At 49.2% G+C, this 20,783-nt stretch overlaps 1 protein-coding gene and 1 non-coding gene across 2 annotated transcripts in view; both read left to right on the top strand.

The window, feature by feature from the left end:
• The first annotated feature begins 5,777 nt into the window (after positions 1-5,777).
• On the top strand, positions 5,778-5,882 carry LOC123800910 (U6 spliceosomal RNA). Its single transcript, XR_006782055.1, has one exon. It is a non-coding gene; the product is annotated as a U6 spliceosomal RNA (small nuclear RNA).
• Positions 5,883-6,858: 976 nt separating this feature from the next.
• STK35 (serine/threonine kinase 35) overlaps positions 6,859-20,783 on the top strand; it is a 42,990-nt gene continuing 29,065 nt past the window's right edge. Inside the window, exons 1-2 of the mRNA XM_045807849.2 lie at positions 6,859-7,372; positions 7,966-8,563. Coding sequence (XP_045663805.1) covers positions 7,064-7,372; positions 7,966-8,563 — 907 coding nt within the window. The 5' untranslated portion in view covers positions 6,859-7,063. The remainder of the gene's footprint in view (positions 7,373-7,965; positions 8,564-20,783) is intronic.

Consider the following 20,783-nt stretch of genomic DNA (forward strand, 5'->3'; position numbering starts at 1 on the left):
TGGGATGTCTCTAGTGCAGGGTCCCCAGGAGGTAATTTGAGCACTTAACTACTTTGCAGCTCTTCTGATGCCTTAAGATAATATGGGTGGGACAACAGGTGGGCGTCAGAGCCAGAAGCTGAACAGCGCCACCAAGAGGACAGGCGGCCTCAGTGGTGGCTAAATCCCATGCCCACTTTTATTTTTAATTTCGATTTTAATCCAAGTAATAAGTATTCATAATGGTTAAGAGTTAGTTACTACTGCAAACTAGATCCTAGGACAAGGCTTATAAGAATGCCACCTCCAAGGCTCATCCATGAAGCAGTAACTCATTCTGTCGTTGTCTCTTCAAACCCAATTATGGTGGCACTTCCAAGATTTTTTAATTTTAGGCTTTTCTATCAACTTACAGCTATGGAGAATAAGAATTTAGTTTTCCTCTCTCTCTCCTCTCTTTCTCTACACACACACACACACACACACACACACCCTCTCCAATTTTCCCCAAATAATTACAGCATAATTTTTGGTTAAATCAATGTGCTGTTTTTACATTATAATGACAATGTAATATTATTTCCAGCTAAATGTTGTAGTTTATGATGATTACAATGTTTTTCTTATAAATCGTTTTTGTTTTCTTGGCTTTAATAATCACTGTGTGTCTTATTTGCTTAGTTTTCTCGGTAATAGCTTCAATCCATCTGTGAATTCTTTGCCAGAACGCCAATCCTTTATAATGGCCTCAGCTTTGTGCTCAGTCTAGGGGCAGCATAGTGTAATGTTGTGGTTCTCAAAGCGTGCTCAGTCCCTGGACCAGCAACAGTAACGGCATGGCCTGGGACGCAGCTAGAGATGCAAATGATGGAGCCCTACCCAAGACTTATTCATGAGCCCCCTCTCTGGGGCTGGAGTCCAGCCATCCGGTTTTTTAACCAGCCCTCCAGGGGATGCCAGTGTGCAGTCAAGCTTGAACACCTGTATAAGGGTTAAGAGCTTGGATACCCAAACCCAAGGCTGCTGGGGTTCGGATCCCGGCCATCTCACTCATTTGGGATGGAACAGCTTCCAGGGCCCAATCTTCCCGTTCGCTAAATGGACACAAACCGTCTCTCCCACATAGTTGTTGCGAGCTCCAGTTTTCCTTGGGGATGCCCCTCCTGGAGCCCAGTGAAACCCATTCCAGGATGGGAGGCAAGTGCAAGCTGGCTGTAGAGCTTGCCCCTGGCCTTCCTGGGTCCCCTGCTCCGAATATGCCCTCCTTTGAGTCACCCACCTCGAGCCTCTGTCTTTCAGCATGTCCACAGCCCTCCGAAGTGAAGCCCCCTGTAGGAGCCTCACCTCCCCCTGCTACAAATACCAGTTCACAGCATTTTCTGCCAGAGCCCGCCACCCAGCCCCACCCTCCCTCCTCATCCCCCACTCACCCTCTCCTAGCCCACTACAGCCAGCTCATGCCCCTCCCAGCTTCCTTCCTTCCACACTCCTCCACTCCACACAACCTTCCCCTCCTGGGCCACAGCTCCCCATTTCCCCACAGAACCACCCGCACGGCTGCCCCTGGGGCGTTCTCCTCCCCCTGAAATACAGGGATGGGCCGGGAGCATCACCAGCTCTGCCTTCTCCCTTGGGGCAGTTCTCAGAGGAACCACCTCTGCGAGCCTCAGCTCTCCTGCTCCTTTGCTGCTTTCTGTGGTGCTCAGGATCCCACAAGGGCACCATAAATGCCAAGTCTTCACCGTGGCCCCCGAGTTCCCGCCTCAGCACCGGCCTACCACATCTCCCTCGCCGGCTCCTGCTTCTCTTCCCCCATTCCCTGGGCTGCAGCCACTCTGGCCTCCTTTGTCCGCGGCATTTGGCTGACTTTTCTACTTCTATCAGGTGTCTGCCAACGGTCACTTCCTTAGAGAGGTTTTCCTAAACCACCATTCTAAAATGGCACCTGCTCTGTCCCTTGCTATCCCTTTACAAACTGCTTTAGTGTCCTGTGTAGGTCTAATGTTATTTAGAACCACATAATTCCATTATGTCTTTAAATAACCTTTCTAAGATTTCATTTATTTATTTGACGAGAGAGAGAGCGAGTGCATGGAGAAGCAGCAGGAGAGGGAGAAGCACGCTCTTCGCTGAGCAGAGAGCCCGATGCAGGGCTCGATCCCAGGACACTGGGATTGTGACCTGAGCCAAAGGCAGCCGCTTATCCCACTGAGCCACCCAGGCGCCCTCCGTTACGGCTTGTGTTCTGTCAGGTCCTCAAAGGCAGGGACCAGCTGGAAGGGCGCAGACCTCGGGGCTGCCCCTCCCGTTTCCTTAATTTCTTCAGTCACTGAATGTTGGGCTCCAGTCATGATCTGGCACCGTTTGAGGCTCCGGGAATACGGAGGCAGGCACGTGTGCCAACAGAGAAAGGCATGGAAGGCTTGCCACAATTTTCACATAAATGCTTACCTTGAGGAAGGCTGAGCAGGAAAGGTGGAGTGAAGCGTCTGGGGTCTCAGTTCCAATCCTAGCTGGGCAACCTCGTCCCTCCTCAGTCTCCTCGTCCGTAAAATAGGGCTAATGACAGTAACCACCTCACGGGATTGGCACGAGAATACTTTGTCAAATCCTGTGGCTGACAGACAACTTTAATAGCTATTGGCAACTGGTAATAATAATAATAAGAGGGTTCCTTCTATAACTTAAGAAAAGCCAGAATAAAGGGAAAAAAAAAAATCAGTCAAGCCATCAACAATGTTTCAAGCAGCCTGGCCCTTCTCACACACACAGAAAGATTTACGCTCCTCGTGGTTCTCCCACAACTTCAGATCCAATCTCTCTTCTAAGACTCAGGTGGGATAACTAGCTGGGAGAGAGCGTCCCCTGGCCTTGCTCAACCTCTGGGGCCAGTCATGGCGGGAAGCGGGTCAGCCCTGCTCAGCACCACGCCGCCTTTCGGCCTTGGAAGCTCTGAGTAAAGATAAAGGTGTTCAAGGCATGGCAGGATTTTGGTCTGTTTTTGCACCTTTTAAATCGACTTTATGGCAGTATAATCTCCATACAATAAAATTCCATCACCCAGAAACCGCTCTTGTGCCCCTCGGCAGTCAACTCCCACCCCAAAGATAACCACTGATACGTTTTCCGCCGCCACGGATCAGTGCTGCTTGACTTTATATTAATGCAATCATACAGCATGGACTCTTCTTAATCCATTTTTTTACAGCTTTCATGAGGTAAAGCCGTAAAACTGATGTACATAAACTGTACCTATTGGAAGTGTACAATTTGAAGTGACTTTAACATATTCCCCACCCCCGGAAACGATCACGGGATAATTTCGAGATAATAAAAACATACCCATCAGCCCAAAAAGTTTTCTTCACGTACCTGCCTCCCCACCCCAACCACTAATCTGCTTTCTGTCACTGTAAATTCGTTTGCGTTTTCAAGCACTGTAAACAGGATTATGTAGTCTGTGCTCTTCCGTGCCTGGTTTCTGTCATTCAGCATGATTATTTTATTTTATTTTATTTTATTTTATTTTTTTAAAGATTTTATTTATTTATTTGACAGAGAGAGAGACAGCCAGCGAGAGAGGGAACACAAGCAGGGGGAGTGGGAGAGGAAGAAGCAGGCTCATAGCGGAGGAGCCTGATGTGGGGCTCGATCCCACAATGCCGGGATCACGCCCTGAGCCAAAGGCAGATGCTTAACCGCTGTGCCACCCAGGCGCCCCAGCATGATTATTTTAATTCAACCATGTTGCTGTATTCCTCCCCGTCCCCCTCAAGCCCCCACCCCAGCAGCATCTATGGGTCAAGGAAGACCACAGTTTGGTTATCCATGCGCTTACTGATGAACATGAGAGTGTTTTCCAGTTTGGGACTCTTCTGGAAAAAGCCACCATAAGCATTCTTATGAAAGTGTATTTGTGAAGAAAAATTTTCATGTATCTTGGGTAAATACCGAGGCACGGAGGTGCTGGGCCATAGAATAGACGTTTATTTAACTTCGTAAGAAACTGCCAAACTTTTTTTTTTTTTTTCCGAAAGTGGTTGTTCCACTTTACACACTCACCAGCTGGCTGAAGATGAACATCCAGTTTATTCCTGTCTCGAGGCTTCTATACTTCTTCCTGCTTCCTTAATGCCTTACCACTAGTTTTAGCATGGCTGGCTTCAGGTCCTCCCCTCCCCAAATTCATATGTTGAATTCTTAAGCCCCAGTACCTTAGAATGTAAATATTTGGAGATAGGTCTTTAAAGAGATGATTGAGGGGCGACTGGGTGGCTAAGTTGGTTAAGCGTCTGTCTGCCTTCGGCTGGGGTCGTGATCCCAGGGTCCTGGGATGGAGCCCTGTGTCGGGCTGCCTGATCAGCGAGGAGTCTGCTTCTCCCTCTCCTTCTGTGTCCTTGCTCACTCTCTCTAATAAATAAATCCTAAAAAAAATAATAGTAAAGAGACAATTAACACCAGCCCATTAGGGTAGGGCCCTAATCCTATATGACTTGTATCCTTACAATAAGAGGAAAAGATACCCACACAGAGGAAAGATCTTGTGGGGACACAGTCAGAAGGTAACCACCTTCACGCCAAGAAGAGAGGTCTCAAGGGAGAAACTAAACAGACTCTTTCATCTGTAGTTCATTTCATCTCATTTATGTTTTTTTAATTGTCCAGAGCACGGGTGCCAGGAGTAAACACTCATTACGGCAGCTCAAGTAGTAATGAAGCAAAGCCTCCACTTTGATATTTGTTTTCCTAATTTTATCGTCAGGACAGGGGGCAGCTCTTGTATCACAGGTGGGGAGGGGGTGGTACATGGCGATGTTGCCCCAGGTCCCCCTGCGGCTGGAAGACTGAAGGACAGTCTGCCGACACTTTGATCTTAGGCTTCTAGCCTCCAGAACTGTGAGAAAATGAATTTCTGTCAAGCCACCCACTCTAATATTTTGTTATGGTGGCCCTAGTAAACCAATACAGAGGACTTCCCATCGCCATTTTGCAACCATTATAATAATAATTGATTCAGGCAAGAATCATCAATGAATGCTAAAACCAGTGGGCAGAGAGTGAGAGGAAAAACAGGATAGTCTCAAAATACCTTCCCACAAGGTACTTATTAATTACAAAGGGGAAAACAGCAACTTTTCAGTGTAGTAAGTTGGCTGACATCATCTTAACCCAATGACGAAAGGTAATATCACTAATTATGGGACAAACCAAGCCATGTGTCTTCTGATGTGATACCCTCAGGACATACTTCTCTTTCCATGGCATTCCTGCCAAAAATGCATAACCTGAATCTAATCATGAGAAAATAACGGACAGATTCAAATTAAGGACATCTACAAAATAACTCACCAGTACTTTTCAAAAACGTCAAGGTCATGAAAGACAAAGGCTGAGGAACTCACTGCTTCTCCAGATTAAAGCAAACTAAAAAGACAGGACAGCTAAATGAAACCTGTGATCCTGAACTGGGTCCTCGGGAATGGCTACATTATTGGGACAATTAGCAAAATTTAAATATTAAAGGTGTTTTAAAAGAATCATATCATTGTTAAAATTCCTGATTTTGATCATTACCCTGAGATTCTGCAAGAGAATGTCCACGTTCTTAGGGCATTATACACAAAAGTACATTGGATAAAGGGGCATAATGTCGGGAAATCCACTCCAAAATGATTTAGGGGAAAAAAGTATATGTCCATATTATACACACATACACATACACAAGAGAGACTGTGATAGTGCAAACGTAACAAAATATAACAATTTGTTATTTTGGTTAAAAGTATATCAGAATTCTTGTGTTCACTTCAGCAGCACATATACTAAAAATTGGAACAATACAGAGACTAGCATGGCCCCCGTGCAAGGATGACACACAAATTCATGAAGAGTTCCACATTTAAAAAAAAAACGAGAATTCCTTACTATTCTTGTAACTTACATGTAAATTTGAAAATTTACCCCCCCCTCCAAAATTACAGCCTTTCAATGACCACACTATCGGGAGTGGCCTGCTCCCAAACCCAAAGCACTTTCACTCATTCTTTTTCTCCATCATACCTATCCATGTCAAAAATTATTCTATTTGTTTAGTTAATAGCATCGAACATTTACTGTGTGCAGGGCCCTGTCCTGTTTTAAGTGTTTTAACTGTACAATCACAGTGACTCCTCCAACTACTGTTCTTCCCATCTTACAGATGAGAACTATAAAACACAAGAAAGTTAATTAACTTGCACAAGATCACCCATAGCATTTGTCTCCTCCAGGGGCATAGATCCTCAACAAAGGTAGAAATTGCCTTGTTCACTGCCCTTTCCTCAGAGGCTTAGAACAGTGCCTAGCACATTATAGGAATTAATACAGATTCAGTTTAAAAATAACGGGTACCTACTAGGCATTGGAGTACAAAGCAGTGAACAAAATAGCACTTTCAGCCTTGCACCCAATTAGCCACTTATTATATATATTCATATATACTTAGCCACTCTTAAAAATGTTTTACATATAAATTTTATATATATGAAATATATATCTATATATGAAATATATTTCTTTATATGAAATATACATTTTATATATGAAATATATATTTATATGAAATATATATATGGATATATATATTTCATTTGGCGCTATCAACACTGGGATGTTAAGGTCCAATCACCCATTTTGCAGATCAGAAAACTGAGGCATGGAATCGGACAGTGATTTGCCCAGAATCAAGGGGCTATTGGGAGGCAGGGTGTGGATTCCAACCCAGTCCCGAAGGTTCCCAGGCACTGCCTATGAATCAATCAAACCGACCAATCCAATCAACCAATCAGTATTTATTAGGCGCCTGCTGCGCGCAGCCCTTCTTCACGCAGCGAAGGCGAGGAGGGAGGAGGCTGTGGTGGGCAGGCAGCCGCGGAGACTCGGAGGACGCAGCGGATCGCGGGAATTTGGCGCCTATTTTTTGTTGGCTGGGTGTTCTCGCCTGTGATTGGGCCCCGGCGCGGCGTGCCCGGTACGCCTGGCTGCGGCTGCTCTGTCGACCTTGGCAAGACCCAGGCGGCGCGGGACGCGATCGGCCTCCCGGGGGATGGGCCACCAGGAGCCCCCGCTGGCCCGAGTGCGGGCGGGAGGTGCGGCTTATATAAACAGGTTATGTAAAGGGCTCAGCTGGCGCGAACACGTGGAGAGCCGCGGGAGCCCGGACACCCGGTTCTCCCCCACGGGCGCCGCCGCCACTACCACCCGTGCAGCAGCAGACTCTGGAGCACACACGGCCCGGGCCGCCGCCTCTCGCGCCGCTCCGTACCGGAGGCAGCCCTGGCCCGGAGCGGACCATCCCCAGCCCGGGGCGCCAGGGGGGAAACGGGCCGCCCGGAAGTGGCGGGGCGCTAGCCAGGTAAGGGCGCAGTCTGCGGAGTCAAAGCAAGCGCCGAGGCTGGAGCCATCTCCGTCCCCTCGGGCGCTTGGGGAGGGCACTCGGGCCCCCAGTTAGGCGGGCTCAGGGACGCGGAACTTTTAAGCCAACCTCCTCCACCCGTTGCCCTCAGGGACTTGGGTCGGTCCGCCGAGCTCCGCTCAGGCTTAATTCAATGGACTGTTTACACCCGGGAGAACCCAAGCCGGGATGCGGGGAGGGGGATCCCAAAAGGGGCCAGGCAGGGAGAAAGATTTCCACAGTCAGACTTGCCTCTTAAGGTAATTTTCTTAAGTCGTAAGGAGTGCAGGTCCTTGTTTTTCCTATTCTTAGGCGATAAATTAACTGGGAAGGCGGGGGTGTTTTGCTTTTCTTTCCGGGTCCCCCTCTGAGTTACAGCGTAGTGGTTTCGTCCTTCCCGCTTTCCCCTCCCCTCCCCCGTTCAGTCAGCTGCGGCGGCTTCCGTCTTAAAGGGGCCGCGGCGGCCGGAGGAGGTGGAGGTGGGTCGCCCTGTGGCCTGCGCTCGTTTCTTCCCCGCTTCGGCCTAGTTGGTTAACCGATTCTTTCGCCCGCAGGTCACAATCCAAGGTCCCACTCCTCCGCGTCCCGGGGCCGGACGGAGGGATGAGGCAGGGGGGACCCGGGCAGCGCCGTTGCTGCTCCCCCCGCCGCCCGCAGCCATGGAAACGGGGGAGGAGGACGGCGCCCGCAGAGGTACACAAAGCCCCGAGCGGAAAAGGCGAAGCCCAGTGCCGCGGGCGCCCAGCGCGAAGCTGAGGCCGGCGGCGGCCCAGGCCATGGATCCGGTGGCGGCCGAGGCCCCGGGCGAGGCCTACCTGGCGCGGCGGAGGCCAGAGGGCGGCGGCGGGTCGGCGCGGCCGCGGTACAGCCTGTTGGCGGAGATCGGGCGCGGCAGCTACGGCGTGGTTTACGAGGCAGTGGCCGGGCGCAGCGGGGCCCGGGTGGCGGTCAAGAAGATCCGCTGCGACGCCCCCGAGAACGTGGAGCTGGCGCTGGCCGAATTCTGGGCCCTGACCAGCCTCAAGCGGCGCCACCAGAACGTCGTGCAGTTTGAAGAGTGCGTCCTGCAGCGCAACGGGCTAGCCCAGCGCATGAGCCATGGCAACAAGAGCTCGCAGCTTTACCTGCGCCTGGTGGAGACCTCGCTCAAAGGTAGGAGCGCCGCCGGCCGTCCCGCCCACACAGGGCCTGCACCCACTGCTCTGGATGGCTCGGCCCTAGCGGACCCCCAGACCTGTAGGTCCTGGTCCTGTCAGCCTGGGCCCAGACACGCCCTCCTTGCCGGATCCCAGACGTCTAGGCCCTCCTCTCATCTCAGGACCCCGGATCAGTCCCTGGTACAAACGGGAGCTGGTATTTTCATAAAAGGGGACTCATTAAGTGCTCACCATTTTCTTAGTTAAGTGCTCAGTAAAGGTGGACTGTTATTAAACTTCTGGCACTCTGAGTTTCCACAAGGGGAGTGAGGGGGATTGGGCTGCGTTGGTAGGAGAACTTCAGAGCCCCCTCTAGGCCCTCTTCTTTCCCTCCCGAAGCAAACTAAAAGAACTTTACTGGACCCACCCACTCCCCCTCCCTGTTTGGTTCCAAAAGTCCTGACACCCTTCAGCTCGACCCCCAAACTCTTGCTTCCTAGTCTTCCGTTTTCCTCTGAGACCCCCAGCCCATCCCAAGGCAGTCAAGCAAACTGGCGGGTTTCCTAAGTCCTCTGGGGCGTGCTGCATAATTAACCCCCCAAGTGGGCCTAGAGCTGTCACACAGTGGAACATCTTTTTTCTTCCTTTCCTCAGTTTTACATACTAAATCTTTTTATAAACCCCCTAAGGCTGGCTGGCTTGGGTGTTTATAGGGAAGATGGACCTCAGTGAAGCAGGGGGGCTTTGCAGTCGTGGGAGGGCTAAGCCTAATTTCTGGGTTTTAGCTGCAGTTAGGAAGTGAGTTCATCTTGAGTGCCCAGTACTCACATGTCTTGTTCAGACTTAAAAGTAGCCAGGGATCTCTAAAGAGAGGAGAGGGCCAGTGGCCTAGAAAGGTCTTAGGAGACTTCCTCAGGGAAGAGGTTACTAATCTTGGTCCCAGTTATGTCCTAGATGTCTTACAGAGTGACTTTCGGTAATAATTTTAAGAGTAGATCCTCTCCTCTTTCTATAAATGGAGAAACTAAAGGTTAGAGGTAAACAAATATAAGTTGATGAAGTTAATCAGCTTGTAAGGGACGTTGGATTTCCTTAGTTTTTCATAACTTAAAAAAAAAAAAAGTGACATAAACCCAGATCTGTCTTGATTCAAGGCCTAGATCCTTTCAAATGGGTAATGGTGTCCTCACTTCCCCAAGAATAAAGTGGAACTGACCTTTAAGAATGGGTAGGATTTGGGGTGGGGTTGGACAGGGCATTTTGTTTGGAGTTTTTGCCCAGTTTTAAGCTCCTGCAACCCATCCCAGGAGAATTCCGTCCCGTATCAAAATAAGTCAGTTGTTTCACAGTGGATTGGGGAGTGTGATCAGTATCACCTGAGGTCCTTTTTCAAAATAGGTTTTCACTTTTTATGCCCAGCCCTGCCTCATCCATTCTGAAACGCCCATCCTCTCTCCCCAGGGAGAATACATTTGTTTTGAAAAGACTTTTCAGGAGATTCTTTGAAGCTTACCTGTGTCCTACAAGCTCTTCACTTCCATTCTCAGATTGTCTTCTCCACTGTGATTAATGAATAGTCTGGACTTCATAGTACATGACTGCCTTGGGATGTGGGAATTCACTTTGCCAATGATCCCCTTCTACCCTCAGTTCATTGAGGCTGATCTTGAAACTTCCTACCAGGTGTGAAGTCTTGACTTCCCCTCCTTACATATAAATACTGTCCAGATTCTCTCACCTGTAGAGTTTGTCAGAACTCCGCAGTAAACGGTGGCTGTATAGCCTCATGGTTAATACCATAGACTGTGGTTAGGCTCACCTAAAGTCATGGCTTGTCTGAACTGACTACATGAGGCATGGGACAAGTTGTTTAAAACCTCTGGGGAGCATTCCTCTATCCATAAGATAAGGATGCCAGTGTCCTCGAGCTGCTCTGCAGCCTGGGAATGTCCTTAAGTTGTCTGATAAGAGGAACTCAGCAAATTCAGTCCACATTTTGAGTCCTCTTTCCTCGTCCCCTTCGAGATTCACTATGTTCTTGATCAAGTTTGACAGTGGAACTCATGCTGTTGTCTGGGTTGTTAGTAACACCAGGTCGAAAGAAACACTGGTATTTTTTGCCTCCCTTTGTGAATTAAAACAGGTCTAGAGAAACGAAATACTTTTGCTTTATGCCATACACTTCAATTGTCCCTTTCTGTTGTTGGGAGTCTTCAAAATATTTGAGCCTCTGCTATGGGTCAGGTAATATTCAAGGCTCAGAGACAGAGCAATAAAGGAAATGGTGCACAATCTCGCTGATGAAACTGACATGGAAATTTACATGTCAAATGTTAACAAGCAGTAAATAGGCATTGTTTTCTGCTGTTTGTATTAAAGTGAAGAACAAAAAAGACCCACATTGCACTTAGGTTAAGTTTTCCTGCCTTCAGCTTCCAGGATTGAGCAGTCTTAATCAGCCCTGGGGCACTGGCTTTACAGTGTGCTGATACCACTCAGAAATGTCAGAGCTGGAAGGAATCTTAGAGATAATCTGGTTCAGCCCTGTCATTAAACAAACTGCTGTGCAGTCAGCTTTTGCCCAGTCTCCTGCAATTTAGAATACTTTTGAAATAGCCCAAAAAAGTGTTAATCAGCCTCAAAGTCACTTTTGAACTAAATCTACATCGTGTTACTGAGTCCTCATAGTAGCACTTCGGGCGGGGGCCGCAGCGCGGCAGCCTTTGCCCCAAAGGAACTTAATTGGAAAGTTTGAGGACCTGTAGAAGTTACAAGTGCTAATTAAAGTCCCAGGAGGAAAAGGCAAGTTGTGTGGTTAACAAGGGCTTTCTACAGAGTTTTGCATGGCTTCACAGGAATGATAATCTAGAGTTTAGCTAGGCGTTGGCAGAGAAGATAGGCTTGGAAGAAAGGTGTCTGGGACCATGTGGATAGGTAGAGAAGTGGGATTTGTTTTACAATGGGCCAAAAAGGGAATAGTTGGGGGTTTTTTTTCCCTCTTCAGTATCAGCACTCTAGTGCTGATATGCAGAAGGCATCTCTGTAGTCCTAAGAAATTATTTGACCTGTAAATCCAGTATCAGAAAGAAGAGAGAAACTTATTAATGCAGTTCTTGGTCTTACCCAACTTTTTTTTTTTTTTCCTTTTTTTAAAGACCCCATTCATCTATTCGACAGAGACAGAGACAGCCAGCGAGAGAGGGAACACAAGCAGGGGGAGTGGGAGAGGAAGAAGCAGGCTCATAGTGGAGGAGCCCGATGTGGGGCTCGATCCCATAACGCCGGGATCACGCCCCGAGCCAAAGGCAGACGCTTAACCACTGCGCCACCCAGGCGCCCCTACCCAACTTTGTTTGATAGGCGTCTAGGTCTCCTGTCCTTCCTCTCTGAACATAGACCAAACACAGAGCATTACGTAGTGAACAGAAGTTTCAGTCAGGGGTGGTCTTAGAAGCCTGATCTGGCCTTCTGTTTCACAAGGAAGGAAACAAGCGTAGGAAAGAGACAGGACTTGCCTCACCTGAATTAGTGGTAGCATTCCGACCAGGCTCCCAGACTTTTTAAAACCAGATTAACAATCCTGTAAATTATTCGGTTGATGCCTTGATGTCTTTGTTTAACTTTTACGTACTTGTCACAAAAAAACAGGAGTTAAAGCATCACCAGTTTGCTTTTATCCCCCCGTTTCCATTACCAAAGGACCCTGTCCTGAATGCACCTAAAACTAAATTCAAGATTGCTGCCACTTAGAAAACAGCAGGCAAGCCTGAACTCAGTGTCAAACTAAACTCAAATTCCTGTGTGCTCCCTCACGCACTCACTGATCTTTTGACAAACCGCGACGAATAAGGAGTTTATATCTTATGGTATATCATCTCCAGGACAAACCCAAGGCTCATAAGACCAAATAAGAAGTTTGGAAAAGCTGGGGGTCTAGCTTATCCCATCTTGTTGAGACAGTAGTTCTACTTTACCACCTATTTCATGTTTACTGCGCTCGAGAGATCTTTAGGCGGCTTCACGTGGGTGGGAAGCTAGGCCCTTGGGAAGTCGGGTCAGTGCATTTGTGCCCAGTGTTGAGTGTAAGCCAGACACTGCGGGAGAGGCTATGCAAAGTTTCTTCCATGAGGCATGCGGAAGACACAGGCCCAGGTGACCACAATTCAAGGTCCCGAGTGGTGGGTGGCCTAGAAAGCGAACAGCAGAGGTTCTGGGGAGTATAGAGGCATGGGGAACCAGAGAAGGTAGACTTGAGTAAGCCGAGGCGGGAGTTAGTGTGGGGAGGGAAACCTGGGTCTTAGCAGTGGATTGGCTGTCAGCCTGCACACTGCCCTCACCCCCCAGCCTATTGAGTCCCAAGGAAAACCGGAGGCTCAGAGCTGGCTCACCCCTTCCCGGACCCCTAGAAAGCAACTCTGAATTCTCTACTATGGCTTGGGCCTCAGAAGGGCAGAGAGCTGGGCGGTGATGTTCAGCTACTTGGACATAGATCAAAGGTGTCATTAGGGGCCTTGGAAATTAACGGGATGCAACGGCACTAGCATTGACTGGGAGTCCGAAGGTTTGGGTTCCACTTCCACCCTGTTAATGAGAGCTACAGCTTACTAATTACTGTGGGCCAGGTGCTGTTCTAGACTTTATACCCATTAACTGATTCAATCCTCACAACCCCCTTTTGAAGTCGGTGCTATAATTACCCCTGTTTTACAGGTGAGGAGACCCAGTTTAGCGAAATTGCCAGGTGTAAAACAGCTAAGCAGATAACCGAGCTGAGGTCCAAGCACGGGCACTCGAACTTGAGTCCACTCTTCCTGACAGCTGTGCGGCACTCTTGGGACAGGTGGCTTAAATTCTGGGTTCTTCTCTTTTTCTTGGTTGTTAAATGGCCATAATCACATTTTACTCAGAAACTAATGGCTACTGTTTATTTTTTAATTAGGTGCTAATCAGCACTTGGCACTGCTAGTCTCCACGGGTGCCTCCCCTGTGTGTCAGCTGCCAGGGACCCTGTTCCTGCTTTCTGGTCCGCCCTTGAATGTCTCGAGACAACCACGCAGACTTCTCTCTCCCCGCTGCCTGCCCGCCTTCTGTGTGCACTGGGAATTCTAGATATCGGCCTCAGGAGACAGGAACAACCCTTGCTTAATGGAGAGTTTTGGCTAATTGTGTTGCACTGGATAGGTTTTTATAGTGCAAATTTCTAAGAATTGTTTCGCTTCCTATAAAACATCAGTTCTCGCTCAACTCCAGCTTGGCCTTCGGTGGGGTCATTAGTGACTCAAAAATTCTGGATCCTTACCTGGTTGTTTTTAACGTACACATTCTACACACCTACCACTAGAAGTTTCACTGTGTTTTGTTTCGTTTGGTTTTGGTTTTTTTAGCCTCTGTCTCACAGTTCTCCTCTTGTTTCATTTCACCCAATTATTGAGCCCCTGCTATGTGGGAGGTGGACCGTGAGGAGTGCAGAGACCTGGTTTCCTTCCACCACGGTGCGCAGGCTCTTGGAGGAGCCGGATGGAGCACAGCAGATGTTACCTCACTGCAGCCTCTGAGAGGCGCTCTAGGGGAACAGTTGCCAAGAATGTGGACTAAGTTTAGGGGAGGGAAGGATGAGTTGTAAAAGGGTAAACAGAAGCAATCCTGGCAAGAGGTGAGGCCTAGGTAAGTGGGAAGGCCCTCAAATGTGGAGAGAAAAATGGGCCGCGGTCCCCAGGGGTTACTTCCTACTCTCCGCTTGGCTGGCAGGGTCTGTATTTTAACAAGACCCCTGTAATGTTCCGGTACTAATAGCTAGGCTTAGTATTTGCATGCTTGTTCTCACTGAATACCCCCACTTGAAGTTGGTGTTTTTGTAACCTGGTCTTATACGGGAGAAAATCCAGATCCGTCAAGGTCAAGTAACTTGTCCAGTACCACCAGTGAAGGGTCAGGCTCTAGATCGACATCCAGAAGCTCTTTCCAGTTTCCGTGTGCTTGACCTGGGGCTGCGCCTGGTGTCCAGACACATCAACAGAATTAATACACCCAGTAGTACCATGCAAAATGTTTCCTGTATCATAGTTAAGCCTTACCGTAGCCCAGCGAGGTAGATGTCTCCCAATTTATGGATAATGAGACAGATTCATAGGGTCTTAAGACCTTTGCCTGGGGTCACATAGTCTTGGAAGTGAAGAGTGAGGGTGCCGACCCTGGGCCTGGTAGGCTCTGCGGCCCTTGTCCTGTCTTTGCTGTTAGGCCTGCAGGTTCCTGGCCTCTTGGCCTCTGTAGGACACTGGATCTTGTCTTGGCGGCCACCCTACGGGGTTGATTGTCTAGTGCACAATGACATTTGACTGATCTTGTGAAGGGCTTTGAACACACTGCATGTTGATACTGGACCCAGCCTCTTTCTAGTGACAGGACACAGCCCAAGGTCATTGAGAGCAGGACCAGGGCATGGTCTGTGTGCTCATCTTTCTTTGGAAGAAGAGCTGATCTTGGGAAGGGTCATTGTCTTCAGCTTCTCAGGACTGATTTTTGGCTGAGCCATTTCTTTAAAAAATATAAATTAGGCGCGCCCGGGTGGCTCAGTGGTTAAGCATCTGCCTTCGGCCCAGGTCATGATCCCAGGGTCCTGGGATTGACCCCCACATCGGGCTCCCTGTTCTGCTGGGAGCCTGGTTCTTCCTCCCACTCCCCCTGCTTGTGTTCCCTCTCTCGCTGGCTGTCTCTCTCTCTTTGTCAAATAAATAAATAAAATCTAAATATATATATATATATATATATAGCTTTTAACTAATCAAAAACAGGGATGGTATAGTCATAATGAAAATTGAATTCTTTTTTTTTTTTTTAGGTTTTTTTTTCTAACCCTTTTTCTTAAAATTATAATTTTATATTCTCTTTTTTTCACTTCACATTAAACTTACTTCTGCCCTGTTATGTGACCTTCTCTTGACTTTTTGTCTAAGTAAATTAGAAGTATAACGTGGCCCTTTAAAGCATTCAACCAAATGGCAGTACTGTTCTTTTCGGTCCTTCACTTTTACTTTGTTGTGTGGAATACCCGTTCTGGGTGCTTTGGGGGCTCGTTGTGTCCTTTTTGTTGCTGTCGGTGATGGGGGTCCGTTTGTTTCTGTTTTTGTGTTTTTTTGGTACTCTTCTTAGAATAAATTCCTCGGTGAGATTTTTTTGATGTCCAATGGATTAAGCGTTTTTAAGACTTGTGATACATACTGCTGAATTTAGCACATTCAAGTCAAAAGCTGATTAGTGCTCTGCTGAGAAATGCATCTGCAGGTCGTGTGGTTGGACTGTCAACACGAGGGACTTGGTGAACGTGAAACTCCTTGGGGTCAGACGCCCGTGAACTTAACACAGAACCTGTGTCAGCGGTGGGCAGTAGAACGTCTGGGCTGTAGGATCATGGTTAGGGATCCAGGCTGTAGAGCCTGGGCCCCGTCCCTTTCTAGCTGTGAGACCACAGGCTAGTAATTCAATCTTGAGCCTTTATTTCCTCCCCCTGTAAAAGGGGGTATAATTATGGTCTCGGTAGATAGGGGTTTGGAGTAAGAAGAAAGGATTGGCTAGAGTACTCTCTCAGTGCTTCCTTCCTGTCACAGAGGACATGTGATGTTACTAAGTTGTATTGATTCGAAACCTCCCAAGACCTCCCCCCACCACCACCCCTTCTCATCTTCTCCCTTGCCAGTCCTCACTTCTTGGGGTTTCCGAAACTCCCGATGACTCTCTCAGCTGCCGAGCTGTCTTCCGTCTCTAACTCGTCATGCCGGCAGGGGAACTTGCGGCAGGGATCCTGAGACCTCTTGCACTCGCAGCATCTTGGCAGTCAGAACCCCGTGGAAGCAGTGGTGTGCGGTACTGTTGTTAGCAGCCTGTAGGTCTTACTTAAATGGTAGGTCTTAGAATTGGTGACTTAAGACTCAGTAAGCAGGATATCTTTCTAAAACGTGTCAAGAATTTTAGTTCCCGTATCTTAGAACCTAAGTTCAAATCCTTCAGTCTGCCAGACCCCGTTTGTTAGGACCCGACCGTGGCGGCTTCACCTCCAGCCTCCTTTCTGTGCGTCTCTTCTGTGCTGAGCCCGGATCACTTGGGTCCCGCGCTGCGAGCTCACACTCCGTGGGTGATGTGCTCACTGCTTACTTTCCATCCTGCGAGAACACTGCTCAAGGGCCACCCCGACTGATCCTCAGCCTGCCTCTCTCCTAACCCCCTTGCCCAGTCCTTGGGCGAAATTGCACCCTAGTCCTTGTTCTCATCGCTGTGGGCCGTCATTCTGCTTCTAAGGACCAGAAACCTTAATGAGGGCAGAGACGACTGCTGATCTCCTCTCCGGCATCTCCAAAGCAGTGCGTGCCCAGGAAATGTTTAGTGCATGGCCAGGAAGTGTGTAAGTGGAATCGACTAGAATAGGGAAACTGCAGCTCCTGGAGGCAGCTTGGGAATAGGCTCATAAAGCCCTGGGTATGTTGTATCCCTTTCTAGGAGTTTCCTGCTCCTAGGCACCCAAAGCTCCGACTCCTCCTTATTCCGAGCCTGCGGGCCTCAAGTTCTGAACAAAGCAGGCCACATTTTTTTGGGAGACACCTGCTTGACTTGTTTTTTCCCTCTATTTTCTCTGTCTCCCTGGGAACTGTGGCATAGAATGTTTTGAAGTAGAGTTTATTCTGTGGCCTTCTGGCTGTTGGGCTTGAGGGGAAGGTAAGCAACTGTCCTGAAGGCGGGCCTGTCTCTCTTTAATCACAGTGCATCTCTCAGCCCCCTGGGACGCGGGGCACAGCACTGTGTGGTGGCAGGACTTGGCCGCGGAGGCTCATGTCTTACCCAACCAGCCGTGGCCGTGATCTTCGGCAAGTTACCTAACCTTCTTCTCAGTTTGCCCACCTGTAGAAGCGAGTCCAGAGAGCTGAGACGGCCTTTACATAGTGCCTGGAACCCAGTGGCCTCTCAAATGAATTTATCTCAAATCCTTAACACTTCCAGGGAACACTCCGTCTTTTCTTTCGCTGCGGGAAGCTAATTTTTGACTCATCCTCACCTTATAGAACCGCCAGGCTGTCCCAAACAAGGGAATTATAAAGTTTAATTTTGTTTCTATCCCCTCAAAACACTGTAAGCTTCCTGTGGGGATTCTGCTCTAGTTGGTACATGTGTATTCCAGTCCTCTGTCCCGAAACTGGGGGAAGCCACAGGCTGGCGTGGCGACCGCGGGGCCGGCTGCAAGATGGATGGGCACTGAAGCTGCCTGAGATCCCCTGACCTTCACGAGTCCCTGCTGGCTGGTGGACCCCAGGGGTGTGTCTCCAGGAATCCGTGTCCTTGCAGGACCGTGGTTTGGTGATCCCTGAAAGTTCGAGCACTTTTCCCTTCCCCAGCGTGTAGTCACCTTGGTGAATTAGAAGATGAGGGTTGTGGCTGGTCGGAAGAGGGAAGTTACCTGGGCAATCAGGCAAACATGGAGTAGGTCGGCCTTCAGGCAAGGTGTAAAGGGACACGTTCAGATGCTCCGGCGGAGATTTGGGGAGAGGGAGGGCTTTCTAGGGAGAGAGCACCTCAAAACAGCCTGGTCTGGCTAGAACATGGGCTTAGCTATTTACAGCCCGAGCGATACGATACAGTCATCCACTTTCATTTTCTGATTTCAACGTCCTCTGTTTCCTAGCATGTGAGAACTTCATTCTGTGGCCTACAGCGCTGGGGTTATTGGGATCCGTGGCTTCTTTGGACTTGGCCGAGGCCCAGTGGGGATGTTATTGATGGTCAGAATGTCATTTCCCCAAAGTATCTGAGGCCCTGCAAAATCTATTTCTTGTCAGTGACTTAACTCCCAGGAATATATGGTGTCTGTGTCCTTCTCAGTGTGGCGGAGGCTGCAGAGGCTCACAGAGCTTCAGCCATCTTCCCAGCCTTTGCCCAAGGTTCTTCCCATGGTATCCGTCTCTCCCATGTTTTCCTTCGAGCTAGGAGACCACCCAATTAACCAGTGGGCAGAGCTGTCATCTAACCCCCAGACTCGTCACCTTCAAGCCTGGGCCCTTCCTGTGACTTCCCTCTGGCTCGCCTCTCAGCAGAAACCCGTCAGGTGCCACGCGCCCTCCATCCTACCATGAGGGAGGCAGGGGCCCGGGTGGGCAGTCTGCCAGAAGGAAAGGACTGGAATTCTCGCATGCCTCTCCTGTTTGTGAGTGGGCAGCAGGGGATCCCCGCATGAAAACATAAGCTATGGTTTCTGACAAAAGGAGCCCATGGCCCTGGCCTGTGCAGAGAAGTGCTGCTTGCCTCTGGGACAAGTGGCCGCCTTCCCTGGTTTTCCATTCTGTCATGATCCCTGATGCCGGGGAGCCCGTTTCGTCCTGTCCAGCTTTCCTCTCAACAAACAGCCCCTCCCGTAGCATCTCCTGAGCTCAGCTCCTTCCCCCCGGAGCAAGCTCTTGGGTCCCCGGCCCATAACCCCCCCCACCCCCGCACTTGTTTACCCTTCTTTTCTTTCCCTGGGTTCTCATAACCTGAACTTACAATGTCTGTTTTGCAGGCTTGTTTTCTTTTTACTTGAGTTGCCCTGGTTACCAACTTTGTATATAAAGTAATCACCATTCCCCACCCTTTATTTCCCCACTGTTTCAGTGAAAACGTTGCACTGTTTTCTGACGGTAGCCCTCGCAGAAGGAATCGGATGGCTTTTTAATCGCTTCCTTTCTGGCTGTACCGCCAGCAGACCTTTCTTGCCCTCCTTTTTATGGGTCTTGACTGTGGCGTTGGGATGGATTTGGGCTTCAGATCCCCGCATCATTTCGCAGTGTTTTTAGATAAAGAGCCTCAGCCCACCAGAGCCAGTGACCTAGAAAGAGGATTATGAGATGGGAAAGAGCGAATTTTAAAAAGAAAACACCCTGTCTGCCCTAAGCTGGTTCCACCTGTATTGCTTTGGTTGTGAGTAATAGAAACAAACAAATTACATAATTACAGGGGAAGTGAGGTCCGTCAGATCGTGGTCGAAAACCCCAAGCTTCTGCCTTGTCCGTCTCTTCATCCTGCCTCGCCCTGGAACTCCCAGAGCAGTGGCTTCCGTAGACTCAGCTTTGGCAGAGGCTGTATAAAGAGACGTAGCTCTTGTTTTCCGGTGGAATGGAGACCCCGTACTAGGGGTCAGAGGCCTGGTCTTCACCCCCAGTTATGAATGATCCATATGACCACCCACGGCAGGCCCCGCCTTTTCATCAGCAGTATAAGACGTCTGCCTGTTTAGACTTTGGGGGCAGCTATAGTCCTCCAGTAACTTCCACAGAAGGACTCAGTGTGTCGTTAATTGCTTTATAAAGAACATTGGGGTTTGTTTGGAGATGCCAGTCACCAGCTTTCCTGGAGTTTCTGTGGTTCAGTAAAAGGAAAGACTTCTGGAAAGGCAGAGCTGGAGTTTCGAGGCAACACAACTTGATTCTAACTTCTCTGTCTACTTTGGACTCCTGTTCCCATCAGACTTCCTTCCTGTGTACACCTCTCCCATGTTCCGTGATCCATCCCATCTCTCAGCTTAGAATTCTCTCTTGCTTCTGCCCACTGATCACCTGCCTGTCCTTTAGGTGGGACTCGGGCCCTGCACCTTCTGACTCCCAGATCTGGCAACTTCCTCCCACCCTTCACTGTTCGTAGTAAAAGTTGACCCTGATGCAGATACTTGTGATGCTTGCTGTCTTAGATACTTACCTTTATCTCCTTGAAAGGAAGCTTTCTAGAGGGGCCTGCTACCAGACCTAACCTGTGCTGGGCGAGCAGGAACCACTGCTTGGAGTCTGCCTCTAAAACAAAGCCGCAGTGCCGTTCTAGGCGCATCAACAGGTTCTAGGCGCGTCAACAGTAGGAGTCCTACAAGTTAGGAGACGGGGAGGAGGGGTCCTTTGGCTGGTACGGATTGACAGACCTTTTTAGGCCTTCTTGCACCCTTGACCTTGTCTCATCAGCAGCCCTGTGAGCCATGGGGGTGCCATGCTGCCAGGCCGGAAGCGCTAGAATGAAACCCAGTGGCTCCCCAGTCACAGGGATTGGAGTCCCTGGACTTTTAAGTCTTTGGGAGCCCCAGGTTCTGCATCTTGTAGGATGGGGCTCTTTCGTCCTACCTTGCCCCGGGGGGGGGGGGGCGGATAGTAAATATTAGCTTGAAGGTCAGGGGCCAGTGTCGGGATTCTGTGAGTGAGGACGTGTGCCGCGTACAGGACATGTGGCCGCATACAGGT

The sequence above is a fragment of the Ursus americanus genome, chromosome 22 (genome assembly GCF_024610735.1).
Source record: "Ursus americanus isolate L20-20 chromosome 22, mUrsAme1.1.p, whole genome shotgun sequence".
Taxonomy (NCBI): domain Eukaryota; kingdom Metazoa; phylum Chordata; class Mammalia; order Carnivora; family Ursidae; genus Ursus; species Ursus americanus.